The 24,773-nt window shown below is 41.6% G+C and overlaps 1 protein-coding gene across 1 annotated transcript in view; it reads right to left on the bottom strand.

Moving 5' to 3' along the window:
- The window catches only part of LOC138147244 (regulator of G-protein signaling 3-like), a 49,900-nt gene that overhangs the window by 5,747 nt on the left and 19,380 nt on the right, over positions 1-24,773 (bottom strand). Inside the window, exons 6-8 of the mRNA XM_069069606.1 lie at positions 16,585-16,645; positions 14,034-14,124; positions 13,456-13,523 (exon numbers count right to left, since the gene is read on the bottom strand). Coding sequence (XP_068925707.1) covers positions 13,456-13,523; positions 14,034-14,124; positions 16,585-16,645 — 220 coding nt within the window. The remainder of the gene's footprint in view (positions 1-13,455; positions 13,524-14,033; positions 14,125-16,584; positions 16,646-24,773) is intronic.

The following is a 24,773-nucleotide window of genomic DNA, read 5'->3' as shown; positions in this document are numbered from 1 at the left end:
AGATCATAGAATCCAAACCCCTCATTAAATAGCTGGGCAAACTAAGGCCCAAAGGGGTAAGTGGCCTGGCCTAAGACCACTGAAGAGTCATGACAGAAGTGGCTTCAGGACAGCATGGCTTGGGTAAAGCTTCTACCCCCAGCAGAAAACATATGAATATCTTCATGACTAAATTCAAGGTCTTCTTCTCAATGATGCCTCAAGCCTACTGTTTCCTGTTTTGTTAGTTTCCTTGCTTTGGCTTCCCAGACCAATGTGTTCACCTGTCTTCTAAATGCAGGACCTGATCTCAGCTTTTGAGTACCACAAGTATGCCCATTCTCAGCTTTACTTTTGCCAAGTTTTCCTGGCTCCAGCATTCTCCATATCTCTATGATTCACTCCTGCCCCCAATTCCCAAACAATAAACCAACACCTGATCTAATATTATGTCCACCATATCCTGCTGCCACCTAACAGTACAGACACTTCTAGCCATGCTGAATTTCCAAGCAGCTCCAAGAATGGGTGAGGGCCAGAAGAAGGGGTGAATGAGAGAGTGGGGAGTAGAGCAAAAAGCCAAAAATATTGATCAAAGTGGTGATGCAGAAAAGGCGGGAACACTACACTTTAAATTTCTGCTCAGATGATAAAAGCACAACTGCATTAAAGACCACGGACACCCTCTAGCCCAGAGGCAGTATGAAACAGCTGGAGGAGCTGTCACCCATTTTTCTCCCTGCCAAAGAAACCACAGAGGATTCAAAGAACACAAGGAGCAAATCAAGGTTGCCTCAGAGAGAAAGAAGTTGCTTTATCGGGGTTCAGAGAGATACTCCTTGCTTTCACATTGTTACTGCCTTCTTTTTACAAAAAAAAAAAAAAACAAACAAACCTTCATTCCCACCTCTGTCTGTCCCCCAGACCCAAATCCTCTTAACTTCAGGAATCTATCTGGGTCATATCTGCCTTCTAACCCTGGTATTTAAGAAGCTCGACCTCATTTAGAAAAGCTCCAAGGTCCATCAATATCTTGTTGTATCTTGATCCATCCCAAAACAACTCTGATGGGGGGAGGAAAAGGATGCCTTTTCTTCTTACTACCTTGGGCAAGTGTTAAGTCACCTTATTCTCCAGGCTTCAGCTTTCTCATCTGCAAAATGAGGGGAAATGAACAAAGCCAGCACTAAAATCCCTTCTAATTCTAAATTCTATTATCCTAAACTCCCTCCATTCTTCTTAATAATAACATTTACAGAGGCCTTTAAAGTTTGCAAAGTATTATTTCAACAAAGCTTCACAACAACTCAGTGAGCTCAGAACTAAGGCTATTATTAGTATCTTTCTCATTCTTGTCAGATAAGGAAACTGAGGCTTACAATGGTTAAGTCCATAGTTACCAAGCCAGGAATGCCAGAGACAGGATTTGAGACCTGGTCAGTCCTGACTCCAAGCCCAGTGTTCTTTCTACTACATGGCCCCTGTGTCAATATCACAGAGCTGCTGTTCATGAAAAATCCTTTTAAAATAACTTTAAAGGGTTAGGCAAAAGGGCAGGAAATATAATTGTGGTTTTTGAAAAGGAAAACCTACTCAATGGTTAGGATCAGATGTGGATTTTCAAGATAAGAGATAAAAGTGGGGAGAAGAGAAGACATGAGATCCTTTGAATCCCTTAGATTCCTTAGGAGGATCTCCAACCTACACTCCAATTTCCCCCTTCTCCCTCTACTGCCCTGCACTGAGGTCAAAGAGAAATTTTCCAAGCAGGTGTAAAAGATGAAGTCAGGACACAAAGTAAGAGAAGGGGTAACAGTAAGACTGAGTTCCAAACAAACAACCACGACCACCCCACCCCCACATTCTTACATTTCCAGAAATTGGGTTTCCACCCACCTGTCGATAACGCCTCTCCGAGCACACTTTGCAGAGCCCATTGAAGCGATTCATAGCTACAGGTCCCAACTCAGCTGTTGCCCCATGAAAACTCAATTCCCCAAAGCAGTATGAGTCCTAGTCACCCTGGAGCACGAAAGCTTGGAGTGAGCCACAGTTAACTGGCATAACCGCCCATGGGAACCCAGCTCCACAGAAGAATGGCAGGAAATCACCTTTCACCTCCCCAGCCCCTGTCTGAGCTGTATGCCTCTTTACGATAAGCCAGAGAGCTTCCTGAAACCTCTGAATGACAAGGAAGAGAGAGTTTTTATATTAAAATTCCTGTCAACTATTTAGTATTCCCTGGCCCCTGCACTATTGATGTCGCTTTTGTTCTGGCTGCATTCTTGAGCACGGAGGACTTTGTTATTGCAGTGTTCTCACAAACACTGCCTAGATGGGAAGCCCAGGCAGAAAACACAGTTCTCTATTGCAACCACTCCTCCTCCCTTCAATTTAGCCCAGAGGCTGCCCAGTCTGGGATAAGGAAGAAGAGTTGGACTTAGGGAATCCAAGAAGGACCCATAGTTGTATTATGACATCCCATCCTGTTTGTGTTAAACACAAAATATTATTGTGCAAAAGAGCTACCCCCTAAAGGGATCCAAAACAAATAATAATATGTGCCTTCCTAACCCCAAAATTTCTATTTGTGTGAAATCTGCTCAGAATGAACACTGATGGCAGCTTGGAACAGGAATAAAGAGAATAGTCACAAAAGGGCAACATGAAGACTTGAGGGATGGATAAGGAAAGGGGTCAGGGAGGTTTACCAGGAAAGCAAACCCAGTATAGTAGAAAGAACCCTGGGCTTGGAGTGGGGGAGGGGGGAGTTTAGACTGAAGTCCTGGCTCTACCACAATAGGTATGTGACTTTAAGAAAACCAAATTCACTTCTCTAAGCATTAGCTTCTTCATTTGTGCAACCAGACTCTGAACTTCCAAAAAATGAGTGTAATCTTTATACTACTCATCTCATATTGTAAGTGAAACACTTTGTAAGGTACTACATAAGTAGGAATTCATTCTAGTCATTATGACATGATGACTAACACTAGCTTTTGGTGTCTCTTTGTCCTAGGCCTGACAGAGTTCCAGTGACCAAATCCCCAAAGTTGCTTGGAGGTCACCAAACCCTAGGTCCATCACCACAGTGTTCTTAGGGACAATTCTGAAGGATCAAATAAAGGCAAGGCAAATGAAGACTGGTGGGCTTGCCCCTAAAACCCCAAGTCTTTACCAAGTCAGGTAGAAACTTGATCTAACTCTGTATAATGCACATAAATTTTCAAAGACACTCTCTAGTCATGTTCATCCTTGTGTTAGGTTAGGATATAGAAAGGAAAAATTATCCCATACAATCCTTCCATCAAAATTGGAGAAAAGGTTTTCGGTCCCAGTCCATCTAGAAAAGGGACATCTGAGCTATTAAAGACCTGACTAATTGTGCCTACCATGAGTAAGTTACCGCTTGGCATTGACCCTGTTCATCTTTCCCAAAGTTCCCTGAGCATCTTAGCTCTCCCAGTTCTCATCTCATTAGCCTAAACAAATGGGGTTTTTGTCTGGGGTTATCATCATAGAGGTAAAGGTACTAAGGGCTCAAAGGGAAGAAAGCCACTTCATCCTATTGGACTGTTAGCCATGTTACTCATAGGATTCAGGAGGGGTATTTATGGGCAGAGCAACAGAGAAATATGGCTTAGCCTCTGAAGTCCTGCTGCCATGAGTGCCTGAATCATAAAATCATCATTTAAAGCTGGATGAGGCTTTAAATATCCTTTCAAATAGTAGGCAATTAATAAATGTTTGTTGAATTGGACTATCCTAATCCTAAGTCCCATCATAGAATTCAGAGTTGAAAATACCATTACAGATAATGGCAACCCTCTCCTTTTACAGAAGTGGAAAAAGAGGGCCTAAAGAGGGGAACTAATTTGGTCCTCATACAGCCAACTAATAGCAAAGCCAGGGTCAGAGTATAAATACCGACCTTCAGGTCAGAATTCTTTCCACCCCACCATCATGACTCTCTGGAAGATAAAGGTCATAGCCATCACCAGAAGTCAGAGTAGTAGTAGCAACCCAAGCCTGTCCCCCTGGTTGCAGCTCAGGGAGAAGAGGAAGGAATGGCTACCTGAAATGGACCCTCCCACTTCTGAAACACAAGCATCTCCAAACTACAAATAGACTTGGTGTCTCCCACCCAGATACAGTCCCAGAGGAACCAAAATGAAAGGAAATTGAGAAAAGGCACAGAGCCAAGTCCATTTCCATTAAAACCTGGGGACATGGGCCAATATTATAATCTATCTAAAGATCCCACCACAAGAAGTCATCATCTTTGTCACTTTTGCTGGCTTTGTCACTAACTAGCTGTGCTCAACCCAAGACAGAAATAAAAGTCACATCTTTTAGCTCCCAATCCAAAATGTGTTGGCTGGGACTACTACAAATTTATGTTGTGTAATTTCAACTAAGGCCTAAAGTTACATACTTTAATTCCTCCACAAATGACTCCCTATCTCATTCCCTAAAGCATTTTCCAAAGCTTCTCTTCCTTTTTGAGTCACCTATACCATCCCCATGCCCTCCCCTCTCAGAAGACAGAATCTATCTTCACGCTTCACTGAAAAAACTGAAGCCTCCCTCTTCTGCTTGCAGGGTAGAAAAGATGGAACTGCTGGGGCTCGTTTGAAGGACAACTCCTTCTATGTGCTCAGATTCCAGATGGCCATAGTCTGGCAGCACTGGAAGCTTTAGTACAAACAAAATCTCAGTAACTCCTTTCTCTTTTATGCCCAGATTTCTGCCCGAGTGTCCAGGGAGAGAGGACCTTCAGAGATGTCCAGTGAGAGGGAGTTTGAAGAGCTGCTGCTGCTTTCATGCTGCTCTCTGGGTAACACTTCCACAGAAGCCCAGACTGGCTACCCTGGGAGCTTTCAGAGCCAGTTTTGATTGTGCGAAAGGAAGGGAGGGAAGAATAGGCCCCGGGTTTGTTTGTCTAGCAAAATCCTACAGTTTCAAACAAATGAGTTAAAATGTAGCCAAAGAAAAGCAGCCAAACGGAATTGAATGCTGATAAATCACTGGTCTTGTTGAGTCCGATTTCCCATTGGGGTCCAGTGTTGTGTGGCTATTCTCTGTCTCGGTTGATCATACCGATCAAGAAGAGGTGACCTACATCAGAGGACACAACTCCAAATCCTAAGGCTGCTCTCTGAGAGCAGAGAGCAGCAACTCTTAACAATGTAACTAAATCAAAAGGGAAACCTTCTCCTTAACCTTACATAGCTATAGAACAGACAGCTTCTTATTCTACTTAAACAGCTCTCCTAAGTTACAAACCAAAATCCCTATTCATTCAGATTTCTTTACAGGGGGGAAATAAAGTTTTCAAGCCTGGAACCCAGGCTGTTTATGCATTGCAGCTACCCTGTGGTAGCTCCTTTAGCCTGAGAACAGACTCAAGAGATATGGCTGCCAGCCAGATGTGTGTCACATCCAGCTGGGGCTCTGGATTGGGATCAGGCAGACCTGCTCTAGGGCAATACAGAGCCTGGCACCAGCATCTACCATGGAAAGGCTAATACTATGTCAAGTTCAAGGCCTGATGTCTCTACTTCTACCCAACCAATCTTGGCCCCTAGAACTTGGCTGGAAGAGGCTTAAGATCTCTATGAGCTAAAGAAAAGACATCAAGAACCTATGGTTTGTAATACCAAAGGCAACATTACCAGAATAGAAATCAAGGTAAGAGAAAATGTCGTATGACCTTGTCCAAGTCATTTAATTTCTCTGGCCTCAGTAGCCTCATCTCTAAAATGGGTATATCAGTTTACCTGAACACAGGCCAGTGATTTAACCAGATCATCTTCAAAAGTCCCTCTCCCTATTCTAATATTGATGAGTCTGAGTTGTGGCTCTCATGCTGTCAGCACCAGTCCACTTGCTATGAGAAGACCTAAGAGGAGCAGCATGTGTCCTAGCTCACCCCATTCATCCCAGTGGGCAAGGGGTGAGAGGCTTGTCTCTTTATTCAGTGGAGAGGAAACATTTGTATCTAAAGTGAAGGGTGGTGGCCTCCCTTTTAAGACTCTAGATGCAATTATTATTTTTACTACATACTTAGTGCTTTATTATACAGGGTATCCCAAAAGGACTGGTGCACTTTTAAACTTCAAGATCATATATCTTACCCAGATTTGGGGGACATGCTAACTACATATGGTCTTGTTCCCCCACTGACTGGTGGCTTAATTTCCTGACTAGCCTACAGAAGCTCCCAGTAAGCCTATCCTTCTCTGCTTCTAGTGATGTCAAGTACGGTGCTGAGCACAAGCGAAGCCTCACTAATGCCCAACTGACCACTATGCTTCCAGTGACATACCATGAAAGAGAAAGACAGAGTTTCTGAAATCCTAACAATGAAACGCCGCCCAGTCTCAGATCTAGGAGCAACAAAAGCAGCAGCTGCCAATAGCTTAGGATACAGCCGGCACTTTCTGAGTCATCCCCAACCACATTGTTCTGCTGAAGTGCTCCTTGGGAAAGACGGAAGAATAAAATCACGGCCTCATGGCCTCTGGAGCTAGAAGGGCCCTGAGAAATCATCCAGTCCAGACCTCCCCCTTCACACAAGAGGAAACTGAGGCCTATCGAAAATCAGTGAAAAGCAGAGCAGGGACTCAAATTCAGCTTCTCTGACTTGCAGAATCACCAGGTCACAGACTTAGAAGGAGTTACATCAAGTCTATACCTAAAAAAACTAATCCCTCCTACAACACATCCACATACCAAAGCACGTGCATGCATGTGCGCATATGTGTGCACATGTGTACACACAGACACACACAAAGTGGTTAGTCAATCTTTACCCAAAGGCCTCCAGAGAGAGAGAACCCACTATGTCCTGTGGCAACTCATTTCATTTTTGGATAATTCTAACTGATGTGCCTCTGAAATTTCTACCCATTAATCCCAATTTTATCCCCTGGGGTCAAAGGGAAACAAGACTAATCTCTCTTTTCCAACAAAGCCTTTCAAGTATTTGATGACAGCTACCATGTCCAGCCTCCAGGCCAAACATCCCCAGTTTCTTAAACTAACTGGCCCTAACTTCCATATTTCTGTTGCTGTTGTTTGTCCTTCATTTTCAAAGGGGACTGATGACATCATGGGGTGATGTTTTGACTTGAGTGTGAATTGGATTTTAAGTGCTCCTAAACTAAGAGTTACCTCCAACTCTTCCTGCTCTTTTATCCATCATATCCAATCAGTTGCCAAGTCTTGCTGATTCTTCCTACTACAACATCTCTCAACTCTGTCCCCTTCTGTTTATTTATTCAACTATTACCCTAATTCAGACCCTCCTCCCCTCTAGCCTGAACTATTGCCTCCTAATTCTTCACCCTATAAGGAGGGCCTTTCCTAATCCACTATCCCTTCTCTAGGGACAAGGGCTTCCCTCCTGAAATTACATTTACTTCACATCTTATTTGTATTTGCTGTTATGCTTCATGCTATTTCTCTCAAAGGCAGAAACTCTTCATTCTTGACTCTGTGACCCCAATTTTTGACACATGGGAGTACTTAATGCTTGTTGGATAATTCAGATAGAATGTACTCAAAGGTCCTTCACCATTCTGGTTACCTTCCCCTGAAATACGACATAGCTAGCAAGAAGGAGTTTGAGCTACCTCCTGGGTATCTCTCTGTCCTTGCTTTCAGGGCTCATCTCTCACTGACACTCCCGACTCCCTTTTTAGTTTCTCGGTATATGTTGTGTTCCTCCATTAGAATATAAACTCAAGGGGAAGAATAGTCTTCTTTTTGCTTTTATTTGTATCTCAGCACTTAGTGCCAGGTCTGACAGTCCTAAGTGCTTAATGAATGCTTACTGACCCCACCTGACCACTCTGGAAGCTCTCCCTCTGGCTCTTCCATGTCCTTCCTCAAATATGATGCCTGGGACTGAATGCAGGGCTATCCCCTCCTGCTCCTCTGAAGGTAACCCAATAAAGCATTTGCTTTTTTTGGCTGTCCTATGGCGCTTGTAATCCACTAAAACCCATGAGTCTTCTTAAGAAACTGTTGCCTACCTATACTTCTCCCCTCCCATCTTGTACTTTCAAAGTCAATTTCTTGGACCAAAGTTTAAGACTCTATTGTCGTTGTGGTTTTCCAGTTGTTTCAGTTGTGTCCAACTCTTCACAACCGGCGTTCTTGGCAAAGATACTGGAGTGGTTTGCCATTTCCTTCTCCAGTTCACTTTACAGATGAGAAACTGAGGCAAACAGGATTCAATTACTTGCCCAGGATCATAGAGCTAGTAAGCATCTGAGGCTGGATTTGAACTCAGGAAGATGAGTCTTCCTGATTCCAAGCCCAATGCTCTAAAACACTGTGCCACCCAGTTGCCCCTAAGACTTTACCCCATCTCTATATTACAGTGCTGTAATGAAACCAAGATACCTCTCCAAGATGCTTGATAAATATCTTCCTTACATTACAAGTCATGTTTTTTGATACATAGCACTGTATCCAGAACTTTTAGAATTGATGGAGTGGAACTTGACCATTTCCACCAATGCATGGATCATTCCCCTAAAAAAGCAGCTTGGAGAGGCACCTAGTACAGGGCTAGTTCAGAGGAAGAGAACAAACAGGCAGAGTACTCAGACATGATGGATAAAGAAGCATGAAGAGTTGAAGGTAACTCAGTTTGGGAGCACTTAAAATCCAACTCACACTCAAGTCAAGACATCACCCCACACTGTCATCAGTTCCCTTTGAAAATGAAGGGGGGTGGGGCACGGAGTCAAGATGGCAGAGTAGAAGCAGGACCTCCTCCCGGCTCCAGCTTTCACCTTCCCCAATCCATGTAAAAAGGGGACTCTGAACAAACTTTGGAGCTGCAGAACCCACAAAATAATACAGAGAAGCTAACCTCCCGCTGAGGACAGCCTGGCAGGCCGGCAGGAATCAGCCAGCGCAGTGCTCTGGGAGCTGAGCCCAGGCCAGTGTGAGCCGGAGGTTTTAGCCCCAGGGCAGGCCTGACCAGCCGCTGGCTGAAGGGACTCCAGATCAGCAGTAGCTGGGTCCGTTTCCAGATTTATCAACACAAAGATGCGAAGGACAAAGTGAGAGGTCAGTGCAGTGTGGACTTTGGGACCAGTAGTCAGAAGTGTATCGGCTTCTGCACCCAGGGCAAGAAGCTGCTGAGATGCCCGGCACAGCCAGTGCCAAGTGGCAGCTTCAGCTCCTGGCCTGCAGACTGTAGGGGGACCAAGTGACCAGTCTGAGGGGTAATCACTCTTGCTTTAACCTGCTTGGATCCGGATTGCAGTCTAGGGTGGAGGTCCTGGGATGCATGTCCAGCTTGCCAGAGTGTGTGGAGGCCTCAGAGAGGGCACCCAACTAATACCTCTGGCAGCTGAGAAAACCCCAGCGTTTGGGATGAAAGCTCCCCTGTCTGGTGACAGAGTCCTACTGTGGCAAAAAGCCCAGGGGTCAAGTGACTGAGGGGCGACATGACCAGACAAAGGAAGCAAAACAAACAGGAGATTCCAACATTAGACTCCTATTTGGGGGACAAAAAGGAGCAAAGCATGGAACAGGAGGAAGATAGTGAAGTAAGAACTCCTACACCAAAAGCTTCAAAGGAAAATACGAGCTGGTTACAGGCCATAGAAGACCTCAAGAAGCAGATAAGAGAAGTGGAGGAAAAATTGGGAAGAGAAATGAGAACGATGCAAGAAAATTACAAAATGAGAGCCAACAGCCTGACTGAGGAAAATCACATCTTAAAAAACAGACTAACTCAATTGGCAAAAGAGGCTCAAAAAGGCAATGAGGAGAGGAATGCCTTGAAAAGCAGAATTTGCCAAATGGAAAAAGAATCTCAAAAGCTCAATGAGTTGAATCTTTCCCTTGGATTTAGGTTGGAGCAAAGGGAAGCTAATGACTTTAAGAGAAATCAAGATGATGTTAAACAGATCCAAACAAATGAAAGAATAGAAGGCAATGTGAAATATCTCATGGGAAAAACCACTGACCTGGAAAATAGGAAAACCAGGAGAGATAATTTAAAAATTATTGGTCTACCTAAAAGCCATGATCAGGGAAAGAACCTAGAAATCATCCTCCAAGAAATTCTCAAGGAAAATTGCCCTGATGTTCTAGAACCAGAAGGCAAAATAGGGGTTGAAAGAATCCACTGATCACCTCCTGAAAAAGATCCCAAAAAGAAAACTCCTAGGAATATTATAGCCAGGTTCCAGAGTTCCCAGATCAAGGAGAGAATATTACGAGCAGCCAAGAAGAAACAATTTGAATATTGTGGAAACACAATCAGGATAACACAGGACCTGGAAGCTTCTACACTGAGGGATTGAAGAGCCTGGAATAGGATATTCCGGAGGGCAGAGGAGCTGGGATTAAAACCAAGAATCACCTACCCAGCAAAACTGAGTATCATCTTTCAGGGGAAAACATGGTCATTCAGTGGAATAAAGGACTTTCAAGCATTGTTAATGAAAAAATCAGAGTTGAATAGAAAATTTGACATCCAAATACAAGAAGCAAGAGAAGCTTGAGAAGGTAAATAGAGAAAAGAAATCATAAGCCACTGATGAAAGTTGAACTATGAACATTCCTACATGGAAAAACAATAATTGTAACTGATGAAACTTTTCTCAGTATGAAAATAGTTGAAGGGAATAGAAATATATATGTCTATATTGGAGGGTATATGGGCATATGAATACATATGTGAATGTGTGTATATATGCTTACAGGTATACATAGAGGGCACAGGACCAATTTAATAGGAAGGGATGATACTTAAAAGGTGAAATTACGAGGTGAGAGAGGAATATAATGAGAGGAGATGAAGAGAGACAGAATGGGGTAAACTATCTCATAAAGAAGAGGCAAGGGAAAAGCATTACAATGGAGGGGAAGAATAGGAAGGCAAAAGGGTATGGGTCAACTTTATTCTCACTGAATTTGGCTCAGGGAGGGAATGAAATACACACTAAATAGTGTATCTCACCCTACAGGAGAGTAGGGGGAAGGGGATGAGAGGGGGGATGATGGAAGGGAGGGCAGGCTGAGGGGGAGGGAAGTTGGAAGCACTCACTTTTTTTTTTACTTAAAAAATGCTTTATTAACTTCTGATTTACATCATTTGTTTCCGCCAGATTTTGAGTTACAAATTTTCTCCCCACTTTTCCCCCACCCACCACCCCAAAATAGCAGTCCCACAGGATATCCCCTCCTCCAATCTGCTCTGTCCCATATTTTCTCCCATAACCCTTTCGACTTTTCCAATGGATCTCTATGCCTCAGTGCCTGTATATCTTATTTCCCAATTACATGTAAGATGGTATTAATAATAGTATATATATATATGTATATATGTACACACACACATATATATGTACATATATATATTTGAATATTTAATTTTAAAACTTTCAATTTCAGATTCATTCCCTTTCTTTGCCGTAATCCACCCCCACTGTGAAGACAAGCAGTTCAGTATAGGTTGAACACATATGGCTAATGCAAAACAACAACATAGTAGATATATTGTAAAAGACTGACTACACTTCCCTCCCTCCCATCCCACCTCCCACCCGCTCCACTCTCCACCCTGATCCTGTCCCTTTTCAAAAGTAGGTGCTTCCAACTTCCCTCTTCCCCAGCCTGCCCTCTCTTCCATCATTCCCCCTCTCATCCCCTTCCCCCTCTATTCTCCTGGAGGGTATGATACCCTATTTAGTGTGTATTTCACTCCCTCCTCAAGCCAGATTCAATGGGAATAAGGTTGACCCATTCCATTTTGCCTTCCTATTCTTCCCCTCCATTGTAACCATTTTTCCTTGCCTCTTCTGTAAGAGATAGTTTACCCCAATCTGTCTCTCCCCATCTCCTCTCATTATATTCCTCTCACCTCTTAATTTCACCTTTTAAGTATCATCCCTTCCTGTTAAATGGGTCCTGTGCCCTCTATCTATGTATACCTGTAAACATATATACACACATTCATATATATATTCATATGCCCATATACCCTCATATATAGACATATATATATATATATATATATATTTCTAATCCCTTCAACTACTGAGAAAAGTTTCATAAGTTACAATTACTGTTTTCCCATGTAGGAATGTTAATAGTTCAACTTTGATAAGTTCCTTATGATTTCTTTTCCCTGTTTACCTTCTCATGCTTCTCTTGCTTCTTATATCTGAATGTCAAATTTTCTATTCAACTCTGATTTTTTCAGCAAGAATGCTTGAAAGTCCTCTATTCCACTGAATGACCATATTTTCCCCTGAAAGATGATACTCAGTGAGGAAGCACTCACTTTTGAAAAGGGATGGGATCAAAGTAGAGAACAAGTGGGTGGTGGGATAGGAGGGAGGGAAATATAGTGAATCTTTTACAATATATCTTGTATGTTAATGTTTTGCATTAGCTACACATGTACAACCTATACTGAACTGCTTATCTTCCCAGTAAGGGTGAGTGACAAGGGAGGAAGGGAATGAATCTGGAATTCAAAGATTTAAAATGAAATGTTTAAAATTATATATACTATTATTAATATTATCTTACACGTAATTGGGAAAGAAGATATACAGGCACTGGGGCATAGAGATCCACCATGCCCTACTGGAAAAGTCTAAGGGGGTATGGGAGAAGATATGGGAGACAGCAGATTGGAGGAGGGGATAACCTGTGGGACTGCTATTCTGGGGTGGTGGGTAGGGGGAAAACGGGAAGAAAATTTGTAACTCAAAATCTGGAGGAAATGAATGATGTAAATCAGAAGTTAATAAAGCATTTGAAAAAAAAAATAAAATGAAGGACAAATAACAGCAACAACAGCGGTTCCAGTGTGAGGGAAGCAACAGCAGATTGAAAGGCTGAGTTTGGTCAGTGAACAAAGGTCCTTGCAAAAGCACTAGGGACACAAAATTACTTTCAATTAATATTTCAAGAATCTATGATTTACTCAATGGAGCACAAACACAGATCACAGAGAGTTGCCTGAAACACCATTAACAACCCTCTAAAACAGTCTAGTACTCTTTTCAGTATACCATGCTATCTCAAATCTGGACTATTTGGCATTTGCACTCCTCCTGGGAAGTGAATCTATCTAGGCCCCAAATGTTGTCCCTGCTTCCAAATCTAGCCAAAGGTTTCTGAGCAAAGTCTCAGCTGACATGACATGTTGACTCCTAATCCTTGATGGCTAGAAACAACCAGGTTTCCAAACCACCTACTTTATAGTAGAGCTCTGTTTTAAGGGCTAGACATGGTACTTCAATAACCAAGAGACAAAAGTAGGCAAATTACAGCAGATTTCCTATTGACTTTCAAGTACCTTCTAGGATGATTCAACTATAGATAGATTAATGGCTGCCCAGCAAGCTACAAACAATAAAGCCTTGAGAAGTGTTCTGATAGCTGACAGGTTTTCTCATTTTCAGGTACCCAAGTCTCCCACTCACCCACCTTGAACAACTGCATGTTTTCTGTATCCACATGTTTCAGTGCCAGCTCAGGCATTCTCAATAACAGATCTAAAAGGCAACCAAGAAAAGCAAGTCATCAATAGGGACATGCAACTAGTTCCCAGCTACTCTCTAGCCCTAGATCACTTAAGCAGTCTGCTGCAAGGGAAGGACTCCAAGAAAAGCTCCCGAGGGAAGTACATTCTCAGTGTGGCCGAGGTCCACTTCTGCCCCTAAGCTTATAGAGCACACAGCTAATAACATCCAAAAGAAAACTCAATCAAGAGAAATAAAGGCCTCCTAGCCTCACTGTCTAGGAAAGCTGCCCAGCTGCCTGTGGCAGGCAAAACATTAATACCATGTCAGTCAAGAGACTAACCCTAGACACTATTCACTTTTATCAAAATATAGGGTTAACAGGTTTTAATACAAACACAGGGACAGAACTGTAGATATCTGTAAGGAGATAAGGGCAGGAGAGATATTGGAGGAAATGCCATTAGAGCGGCCTCCAAATAAAACTCCTTTATAACTTTGTGTCAAGATCCAGACTAAGACTTGAAACTGTGAAAAACATACCTCTGCTCTGCTTCAACCGCCGAGCTGCCACCTTAAGATGCTTCGTACGGCCCAGGTCCTGTCCCAGAAGATAGTACCAGCCACTGATCTCCTATGGCAAGAAGAGCATTGATAAGGGAAAGGAAGTGGGGTCATGTTTGGAGTTAGGAAACACAATCACTTGGAAGGAGCAGCACGGCAAAGATGCCATTATCAGATCTGAGTGTCTATGATGTTCTGTGCAGTGTTAAGACAAGGAGAGACTTGGGCTGCTTAGACAGTTCTGGAACAGACAGAGCACGGAGGAGGGTGCTGCTGCTGCTGCTGAGGCTGAGATAGAAGAAATGGATACAGAGCTCCTCAAGTAAAGAAAATGTCCCCAATTCCAAGAGACTCAACTCCACCCTTTAGCTTGAACAGCAACATCTGTCTGGAACAACTAGAGGTTGGCCTCCCGCTCTCCCAGGTACTGCCAAGAAGTGAGAAGCCTAAGGAACAGCACAAGAAGCAGCTCCCTCCACATTCTCTGGAGTTCTTCATACATTCTGAACCCAGTGCTTCTCTAACACTACCGATGAGTAGAATAATCCTTGAAGGTAGAAATGGTTTCACTTTTGTCTATGCCCAGTGCCAAGCCCAGTATCACATACACAGTAGGTGTTTAATGAATGTTGGTTGAGTTGACTTTTAAATTTCGCTTCCAGTTCAAGATACAAAGCTCATGAAATCTGTCCCCTCCTAATCCGAGGTGTAGACACTGCCACATTAATGACTCACAATGCAGATCACATTGTTCCTTTACTTTAAAAGCCTTGGGTGGCTTCCCATTGCCTACAGGACAAAGGTCAAACAGTCTGGCCCTCAAGGCCTTCCTCAAGGTCAGTCTAGCCCATGCTTATCTTGTCAGCCTTAAATCACGCTATCCCTTTACCCACCCTGTCTCCAGCTAAAGAGGCCTACTTGCCATTCTTTAAATACATTCCATGCTTTCCTACTTCTCTACTCTTATCTCCATCTCCATGGGTGAAACATCTCCCATGTTCCAAAATCTACTTCAGACTCCACCTTTTCTGTGAGGCCTCCCCTAACTAGGCAGATGAGAGGTAGAAAGCTGAGAAGCCGAAGGCAGTAGGGGATCTGGGGCTGGGCAATGGAAATAAAATAATAACAACAACCCACATTTACACAGCATTTTAAGAGCAAGGAAGAGAATTTAACAACTGCCACAGGGGGAAGGGTTTGTCTGCATCCTCACAAAAAGTTCTGGGCCACTGGATTTAGATAAGGATAAGGGGTTGGTTCTAGCTCAAACTGACTTGGTGACAAATGCATCTTCATTCCACTGACCCAACTGCAAACAATAAAGTCTTGATCCTCACAACATGCCTGTAAGGGAGGTGCTACTATTACCCAAGTTTACAGATAAAGAAACTTAGCCCAAAGGCAGATAGCAGTAGTAGGGCATTCAAATAGGGCAGTTCTAGAACAGAGAAGGCTTAAGGCATGCTAAACTGGTAGCCAAGGGTCTGGGTTCTAATCCCAGCTCTGGAATCTGCTAGCTGCATGCCTTTGGACAAGTCTCAGCTTCCTATATTTATAGTGAGGATCAAACAAGCTAACAGATATATTCCTTTATAAATCTCAAAAACTATATAGGAATGTGAGCTATTTTTGTTACTGCTTTTTCCTCTCCTTTTCCTCTGCCTTACATCTCAAAGAGGTGTTGTCTTATCCCCATTCCCCACTCCCTGTCTCCACCGCCCCCCCACTACAGTGGTTTGTTCCCTAATTGGTAGACTCAAAAATAAAAACTTGTTGAGCCTTGTCCTAGTCAGTCCACCTGACAAGAAACCCTAAAGAAGCAAATGGTAACCTAGGACAGGGGCTTACTCCCTTTGTGAAAGTTGGAAAGTCCTGGACTTGGAGTCATGAGAAATGTGAATAACAGCCAGCAGTAAAATCTTGGGAAGTCAATTAAGTCTTACTTTCTTCATCTGCAAAATAGGAACAATAATATCTGCACAAGCTACCTCACATCAACCATGATAATGTACACAAGGGGAGATATTAATTTTATAGCCCAGCCCTTTCTCTGTACACCAGTGTCCTCCTTTTTAAACAGTATCTCTTTCCCAAAATTCTGTTCCTTTTGGAAGAGTTCTGGGCCACTGGATTTAGATAAGGATAAGGGGTTGGTTCTAGCTCAAACAGACTTGGTGACAAATGCATCTTCATTCCACTGACCCAACTGCAAACAATAAAGTCTTGATCCTCACAACATCCCTGTAAGGGAGGTGCTACTATTACCCAAGTTTACAGATGAAGAAACTGAGTCTTAATGAAAGACTAAATAACTCGCCCAGGGTCAGAAAGCTAGTAGGGATCTGGGGTAGGATTTGAATTCAGATCTTTTGACTCCAAGTTAATACTCTATTCACTGTGTCTCTTTGTTGGACAGAGAAAGTCTATCTCAGGGACTTAGCTGTCTCCCCTCCAAGTTTACAGAGAAAGTTACCCAGGCCTGCACCAACCTCAAGGTAATGATATCACCAAGCCTCTCCTAGGGACCTACCTTGTCAGGGTCCAAGAGAGACTTCACTCCAAAGCTCATGCAGCCAATAAGTTGACTCTGCCTGAAGGAATAATGAAATTTGATATTAAAACCTTTCCAAAAGTTTCAGGACCCTGACCAAAAAGAAAAAAAACAATGGGTTTTGAGAAACTTTAAGTGAGTAGGAGATAGATCTGGAGTCAAATGCACATAACAAAATCCAGGATGGACTAGAATTGCTTGTTATGAAAGCTCTACTTATTCAGGGGGGATATCTGGCCAATTATCCCAGAGATAATCTATAACCAGTAGGATATGAACACTGGAACAAACTGCAGTTAGTAGGAAGAAAGTGGAATTATTGGTCCCATAACCAAAAATGTCTGAACTGGCCATTTTCCAACTCCTCCATTATCTTCCCCATACTCCCTTAGGCCCTCTTTTCAGTTACAGAGCCCCACGGTGGAAATGAAGGTATGATGAGATCACTGTGCACTGTTAAAGCTTTTAACATTCAAAATCTTTTCCCTTCCACATTTTCATTTCTTCCTTATAGCTTTCCTGTACAATAGACAAGGTAGGTATTGCTCTCCCTGTTTTATAGGTGACTAAGGCATAAAAACTGAAATGACTTGCTTGAGGTCTTATCCACATCCACATCATAGCACTGCACTCATAACTAGAGCAATGACTGTGAGTTCTACTGTTAATCAGTATCTTCCAAGTAAATCACCATAAAGGATGCCAACATCTGTGTCAATAGTGATGACAGAGCATGGAGAAAAGTGATCAGCCACAGGTCCAACATGCAATGTCTCAATAGTGATAAACATCATAGAAGCACTTTCAGATGTACCCAGATATAAACCAATCATGGAAATAAAAAAGTCAAACAAGAAAAATACAGCCTGTGGAATCAACTGCATAGATAGGTGGGGTACAGTAGATAGAGTGCCAGGCCTAGAGTTGAGAAGACTGAGTTCAAATCCAATCTCAGACACTTAAGAGCTGTGTGACCTCAAGTAAGTCACTTAACCCATTTGCCTTCATTTCCTTAATTGTAAAATGGGGATAATAATAGCACCTGCTTCCCAGGGTTATTATTAAGGATCAAATGAGATAATATTTGTAAAGCACTTGGCACATGGTAGCATTACATGAATGCTAGTTATCATCATCATCATTATTTGATGATTAACACTGGTGCTGTAGGGTCAAGACTAGTCCTGAATAAGAAGTATTCAAAATGTGTTAAAGATCCTCCTATCTACCATACATTTAGGACTTTCTTTCAGGTATGGTAGCTCTCGATCTGGTAATACAGAGCAAAATGTTAATTTTCACTGGCAAAGCCTCCCTTTTCTCTGAAGAGGTGATAAGCAGGTACATCCAAGGCAGCTTTATGACACCAAACCAAAAAATAAGGTGAGAAGTACACAAGCTATCTGTCAATTGGTATAATATTGCAGAATATTTTGAAACTATACCCAAAAGGCTATAAAACTAGGCATACTCTTTCACCAGCAATATCACTACTAAGTCTATACCCCAAAGAGATCAAAGAAAAAGAAAAGGACTCATATGTACAAAAAGATTTATAGCAGCTCTTTTTGATATAGCAAAGAAGTAGAAACTGAGGGGATGCCTGACAACTGGGAAATGACTGAACAAGTTGTAGTATATGATGATGATGGAATACTATTATGCAAAATGATGAGAAGAGTGGTTTCAGAAAAACCTGGGAAGGTTTATATGAACTGATACAAAGTGAAGTGAGGAGAACCAAGAGAGTATTATATACAGTAATAGCAGTATTGTAATAGCATCAACTGTGAAATCGTTATTTTAATCAATACAATAATCCAGAGGAGAAACTGAGGGACTTTACACAACTCTCCCTCACTTAAATTCATTTGCAAGTCATGGCATCACCTTACTAATGTCATGCTCCTCTTTGAGAACAAAAGACAAACAAAGGGCTCATGATGAAAAATGATATCCACCCCCAGAGAGAGAACTGATGAACTCTAAGTGTACACTGAAACATACTTTTTTCACTTTACTTTTCCAAACATGACTAATGTAAAAATGTTTTGCATGACTTCATATGTATACTGGTACAATGTCTGAAAATTAAGGTAAACTGAGACACAATGGTCTGAGTATGATCAATTTATTAGTTAGTCTAGCAGTAACCAATAAATTGTGTCAATGGCCTGTCTCAATGACCAAAAACCACAAGGTAGAGCTTACTAGCCTTCATATAGTTTTGGAAAGTATAAGAGAACAAAGAACAGAGTTGGGTAGGTGGGGAAAATAATGCTATTGTTTACAGAGTAGACAGCATCATGGGGGTGGGAACAATAGGATGGGTTGGAAGTTGGGAATGAGAAGCCAGAAACAACCTCCTCCTTCTCTCCTGTGAATAATTAATGTTCATTGCTTAAGTCTATCTGCAAAGTTAGAAATATTGGACCAGACTTCTTTGGATAACAAACCAGACCTCCTTGAAGGATAGCTTGATGGTGTAAAGATTCTAGACCAGACACCCCAGTGTCCACCTGCCTCTTTCAAGGGTAACAGATTTCCTTGACATAAGCACAGAAGAGTGATTTAAAAGAGAACTGGATTTCTAAATTTGACTAAATTTGACAGGACAGCTGAATTTCTGAAGTTCAGAGACAAAGAATCATGACTTTAGCAGTTACAAGACAAAATCATTTAACTATAAATAGGATCAATTTCAATCTGATTATGTCAACTGGTATTATATTTCTTGCCTTCTTAATAAGTGAGGGAAGAGTAGAAGGAGGGAGAAAATTTAGAAATGAAAATTTTTTTTAATTTAAGGTTGTAGGGTTTTTTTCGGGGTGAGGGCTAAAGAGTATTAGCTATGCCACCCTACACATGTAGCAATATACCAGGAGATCCAATAAAAACTCTATAACAAAGGACAATTAATTTTAAGGTCATTGTGCTCTCTCTCGCTCTCTCTCTCTCTCTCTCTCTCACACACACACACACACACACACACACACACACACCCTTCCTACACTACCTTTATCCTCCACACCTTGGTTTTTTTTTCACTCTCTCCTGTTCTTATTATGCTCACCAGACTCCTCACCCTCAGTTTCACATGCTGTCCCTGCTTCATTGTTCAGTTCCCCAAATATATGACCATACCAATAATCTATTCACATTTGCAAATATTCTCAATCCCTAAAATACTAAACATCCAACTTCCTGTATCCATAGGCAAAGTATATACCATTTATGAAGTGCAGACACAAAGACTATACAGAGAGGTATAGACAGAGAGGCTTAAAGCCTAGGAGGCTTATAAATAATAAAATCAGAAAAGTAATTGGCCACTTGCATGGAGAACAATGAACTCTCCTCATTGGCTTAGTTTTTGTTCTGGTGCAAATTCATTTGCATGCCAAGTAGGAGAGGATCTTGGGAGATTAGGAGAACCAATGGAATACTGGAGGATGGAAGAGTACCAGACCCAGAGAGTCCTTGGTGGTTTGTTTAAAATGCAGCTTCCCAAAATCATGCAGGCTGACAATAAGAAAGGCTACAAGGATAAATTTTACTCTCCTTATAGAAAGATGACAGCAGGTGTTGAAGGGCCTGACACCACTACCCCCAAAAAAAGCTAATGGCTAAGTTTCTAGGCTCTAAACTGAAAAAGAGAAAGTATCCCACTTGTCCTCTAATGAAGAAGAGGTAACACCTCAGACAAAGACCGCAGCTGAAGTCAGAAACTGAGAGCAGAGAGAGGCTACACAACTATATGCCCAACTAAGCCACTTCCTGGTGGAGATCACAAAACCACCAAAGGTCCATTTGGTGGAGACTCCACAGCACTCAACACCAGCAAGGAGCAGGCCCAGCAGAAGTAATCCAATGGCATTACTGATGAGGTAGAAAGGAGTGCCTGAAACAGATAAAGCAAGCAGGATGTGAGATACGAGCTAAGATGCAGGATGTGACCAGCGAGAAAAGTGATCAAAGAAGACTATGCATTGAAGGCCCCCATTGTGGACTTTCACAAAGCACCCCCAATTCCACAACAGCTCTTTCCCTCCCCTCTCCTATTCTCTTTGCTTATCTCTATGATAAAGGAACCTCTGGGCTACCTGATATCCCAGGAATGTTTGAGCAGTGCTTGCTCCTCCCATTCTCTTGTCCCCTTTCTCCCTATTCCATAAAACTATATTTAAACTTGACATCTAACCCCAATAACGTTCTTTGCCTCCTAGGAGAAGCAGGGGCTGCTCTGCTCCCTTAGGGAAGCAGGGCCTGCCGCCTATGCTCTGTCTCTCCCACATGGGAGCAGGTTGGCTTGGGTGCATCACCCCAATAAATGCTTTACTTCAACTAGGACAATGTCCCAGTGAATTCTTTTAGGGTAATAGGAACCGCACATCTATTCCTCATCATTTCAGGTGGTACCCCAAAATTACTGGGGTGTCCCCTGAATTCATCATTCCCAGATGACATCAGTAATCCTACACTATCATCTGGCTTATGCTCTCAGAGATAGGCATTACCCCTTTGGTCATTTCTAAACCATGCTGCCTGCATTCTGGCCTTCTACCTCTTTCTAAAAGAATGCAGATTTTGCTCAAGGATTCTGAGCTCTGACAGGGGAGCTTTCACTTTATCTTGCCCCAGACCAAACCACCACCCCACTTCCTGGCCATTTCAAACCATGCTGCCTCTCCTCGACCCACATGCCATCTTAGTAACCCTAGCTCTCCTTCATGTGTCTTCTTCCCCAATTAGAAAATAAGTTCCAGGGGTGGCTAGGTGGCACAGTGAATAGAGCACCGGCCCTAGAGTCAGGAGGACCTGAGTTCAAATCCAGAATCAGACACTTGACACACTTACTAGCCATGTGACTTTTGGCAAGTCATTTAACCCCAACTGCCCTCCAAAAAGCAAAAAAAAAAGAAAGAAAAAGAAAAGAAGCTTTGCATCTCCAGTATTTAGAACAGTGTTGGCACACAGTAAACACTCAATAAATGTTTCTTTATTCATGAACAAATAAATGTTTCTTGTATGTGTACTTCTCTACAAATGTTCCCTAGCCACACCTTCCCATACATGTTCCCTAAGCATGGGCACTCTCTTCACACTGACGATATGGAGGAGATCATGTCCCAGATTTATAGAAGAAAATGTTAGGGTGCTCTTTTTCTTATTATGACATTACATTAAATGCCTTTGATTTAAACTAATTAGGGCCTCTGGCTTACTAGTAAAAGCAAACATACTGGTGGGTGCTCATGAGCAATGGTTTTAAATGAATGCCGAAACAGAAAGTTGAATCTGGGGTAGTTTTTCTGGGGCCTGACATAAGAGGAGATGATGATGCCCTGGATGCTACAGAGTTTTTGCCATTGTGGTAATCATAACATCTGTAAGGCCAACCTAAGATGTTACTCCAGAAAACCATACAACCTCTGTGAAAGTCTTACATACCTGTTTAACACTAAATGGCAACCCATTCAAAAGAAATCTGATATTTGGATACACAAAGTATTCCACTGTACTATTTGAATCTTGGTATACAAAATATATGCTATAGGATTATAAATTTTATACTTCTATATTTCTACAATCACAATCCCTTGACCTAAAGAATATGGTTTCTGTAATATTCTTTGGTAAGTAGAATTCACATTCCCAAATGAACTGAAAATACTAAATTGTTAATAACTTCCCCATAGCTTTGCTTCCTACTCTGGCGCCAGTGACTTCACATTCATTCAGGTACAGTAAATTGTCATAATTAACACTCATAAGTAGAAATCTCTTAAGTATTCTGTAACTGACTGCTTCTTACTTATGGTACTTAAAGCTATTAAAAATTCTTTTATATGTAATCTGAGTATAACTCAGGCTGTAGGTCAATAAATAATACCAAAAATACTGCCCACAAAAGTTTATACGAGGACTGGGGAATTTGTTCTGTTAAGTTTGGATTCAGTCAAAAGTCACATTTGAGGACCTGCCAGGCCACATGTGGCTATGAGGATGCAGGTTCCCCACCCCTGGTTTATATTCAGTCCACAAATTGTGCCCTTACTATGTGCAACAAATGCAAGATGTAATTCTTCAAGTTGATTACAAGTGTCAGTAAAATAAGAGAAACACCTGAAAAGTTAAGTAATGATACAAGAGTTTTTTAAATGGTTCAAGAAGCCATATGGCATGGCAGAAAAAGGACAAGATTGGAAAAGAAAATACAGAAGTTCTTCCAGTCTCAGTTCCACCTGTTAATTAACCTCTGTCACAAGTTTTCTCATTTATAAAGAGAGTTAAACTACATGATCTCCAAGGTTCCTTCCAGTTCTAACCATCTATTTTCTAACATTCTGTGTTCTATGGTCACCTCCTGCTCCAAGTCTGTGACTTTAAATCTTACAAGGCAAGTATATGATTAACTACCAAACAGCAGAACAGACCATATTAGCTAAAGCAATATGAGAAAAGATCACTGCAGTACTGGGAAGTAAGAAAGAGCTCAAGGAGGAGGGTGGGTTTGGGCCAGACCTTGAAGGACAAACAAAATGGAGATAAACAGAGAAGTGGGGACTACAGACAGGATGGCTTCTGGGAAAGAACTCTTAGGGAGACTCTAGAACCCCAAAAGTGCATGGACAAAAAAGAGGTAAGTCTATGCAAGAGATAATTAGAAAACCAGTATGGTTGATGCAAGAGGCTATCAAAAATGATCAAAAAGTTGTATTCTTTTAAAATCATGATGTAAATTCATTAAGTTTTCTTTTCAAATTGACTATTGATCATACTTAAGAAAAATGCTCTTTGACTTAAGAGCACATGCACTAACTTGTGTAGTATTTTTCACAGTATTTTCTTTTCCCATATTATGTAGCTATAAAGGCATTCTCTCTTAGAAAGACAGATCAGTGACATGCTTCAGTATTATTCATCAAGTTTGTGTTCAATACCTTGAGTCATGTCAATGAGAACTGAAGATGTGTTCTTTATTAACAACTCTTCCTGGCTTTTTAGTAAGGCTGTCAATAATACAATTCAAAGCCACTTGAGAATGTTATATATGTGTCTCTTCCTTTGTGTGCTTTTTTATTTGGACTGCCTATTATGGATTTTTTGAATGGGGAATCATACTTTCCCAAAATAGGCAAGAATGTGAGACACATCCCCCAGAACATTGTTGTATTGCTTCAACTTGATGCTGACTCATTTGCTCCAACATAACAGTGCCTTTCTCTGCCAATAACTTGAATTAACATTAATCACTCATTCTTAAACTGTACTTTGCTTAATTTATTTTACTGTCATGAAATTCTAGTTGTAAAACACAAAGGTGAGTGACTGTACCTCCAAAGGTTCTCATCATACAGCAACTGGTACAATAAAATAACTATAAAGTTAAGCTATTTAATTTAATTTAAGCTATAAAGCTTAAATGCTCCTCTACTCCTACACATATCTGCATCCACCCTGCTCTGGACAAATAAGTTTTCTAGGATTTGTCTCTATTAAAGTGTAAAGCATATACTGAAAAAATAGCCTACAGAAAAAAAGTTGATGCCAAGACACCATTTTATACCACTATGATGACATACAGATTTTCTATTTTGAGGCAAAAGGTTGAAAGCATTCCAATTTGTTAACTTTAGGATACAGAAAAAAAAAATGTAACCTAGGGTTATTCCCTGGCTCTAAATCTACAGTATTTTCATCTGATAGTGAATGAGATAAATCTACATTCATATCATACTCTTACCTCCTAGTATTTGGTTCAGAGAAAGAAGGGTATAGTAAGAGAAGAATTTATTTAAAGTGGCTACCATGTGCCAGGCACTGTGCTAAATATTTTATAAAATGAATACAAGGAAAGATAAAAGTTAGGAGGGAATCTCTTGCCTCAACTAAACTGTAAGCTTGTTAAAAGACAGAACCCCATGACCTCAACCTCTTTGCATTTCTAGTACCAGGTTAGAATGAGTGACTTGTAGGCATCAACACATGGCCACTGAGTAGGTGACAAAGGCCAGCACCTAAGAACAAGGTGGGTGGGGAGGTGGGGGGCCATGGCCTCTGCTGTTTGGAAATCACCAGAGGAATGGAGTTTTGGGTGGTAGATGTCTCTCCTAATTTCTACCCAAAGGCCCAGTGGGAGGAACACATTTCTGCCCAGGAAACCC

Source organism: Petaurus breviceps, unplaced genomic scaffold (genome assembly GCF_028583685.1).
Source record: "Petaurus breviceps papuanus isolate PSGF00001 unplaced genomic scaffold, PetGlider_PUasm1.0 90779, whole genome shotgun sequence".
NCBI classification, from domain to species: domain Eukaryota; kingdom Metazoa; phylum Chordata; class Mammalia; order Diprotodontia; family Petauridae; genus Petaurus; species Petaurus breviceps.
The sequence above is the reverse complement of the archived record's forward strand: the minus strand, read 5'-3'. Positions and strand labels throughout refer to the sequence as shown.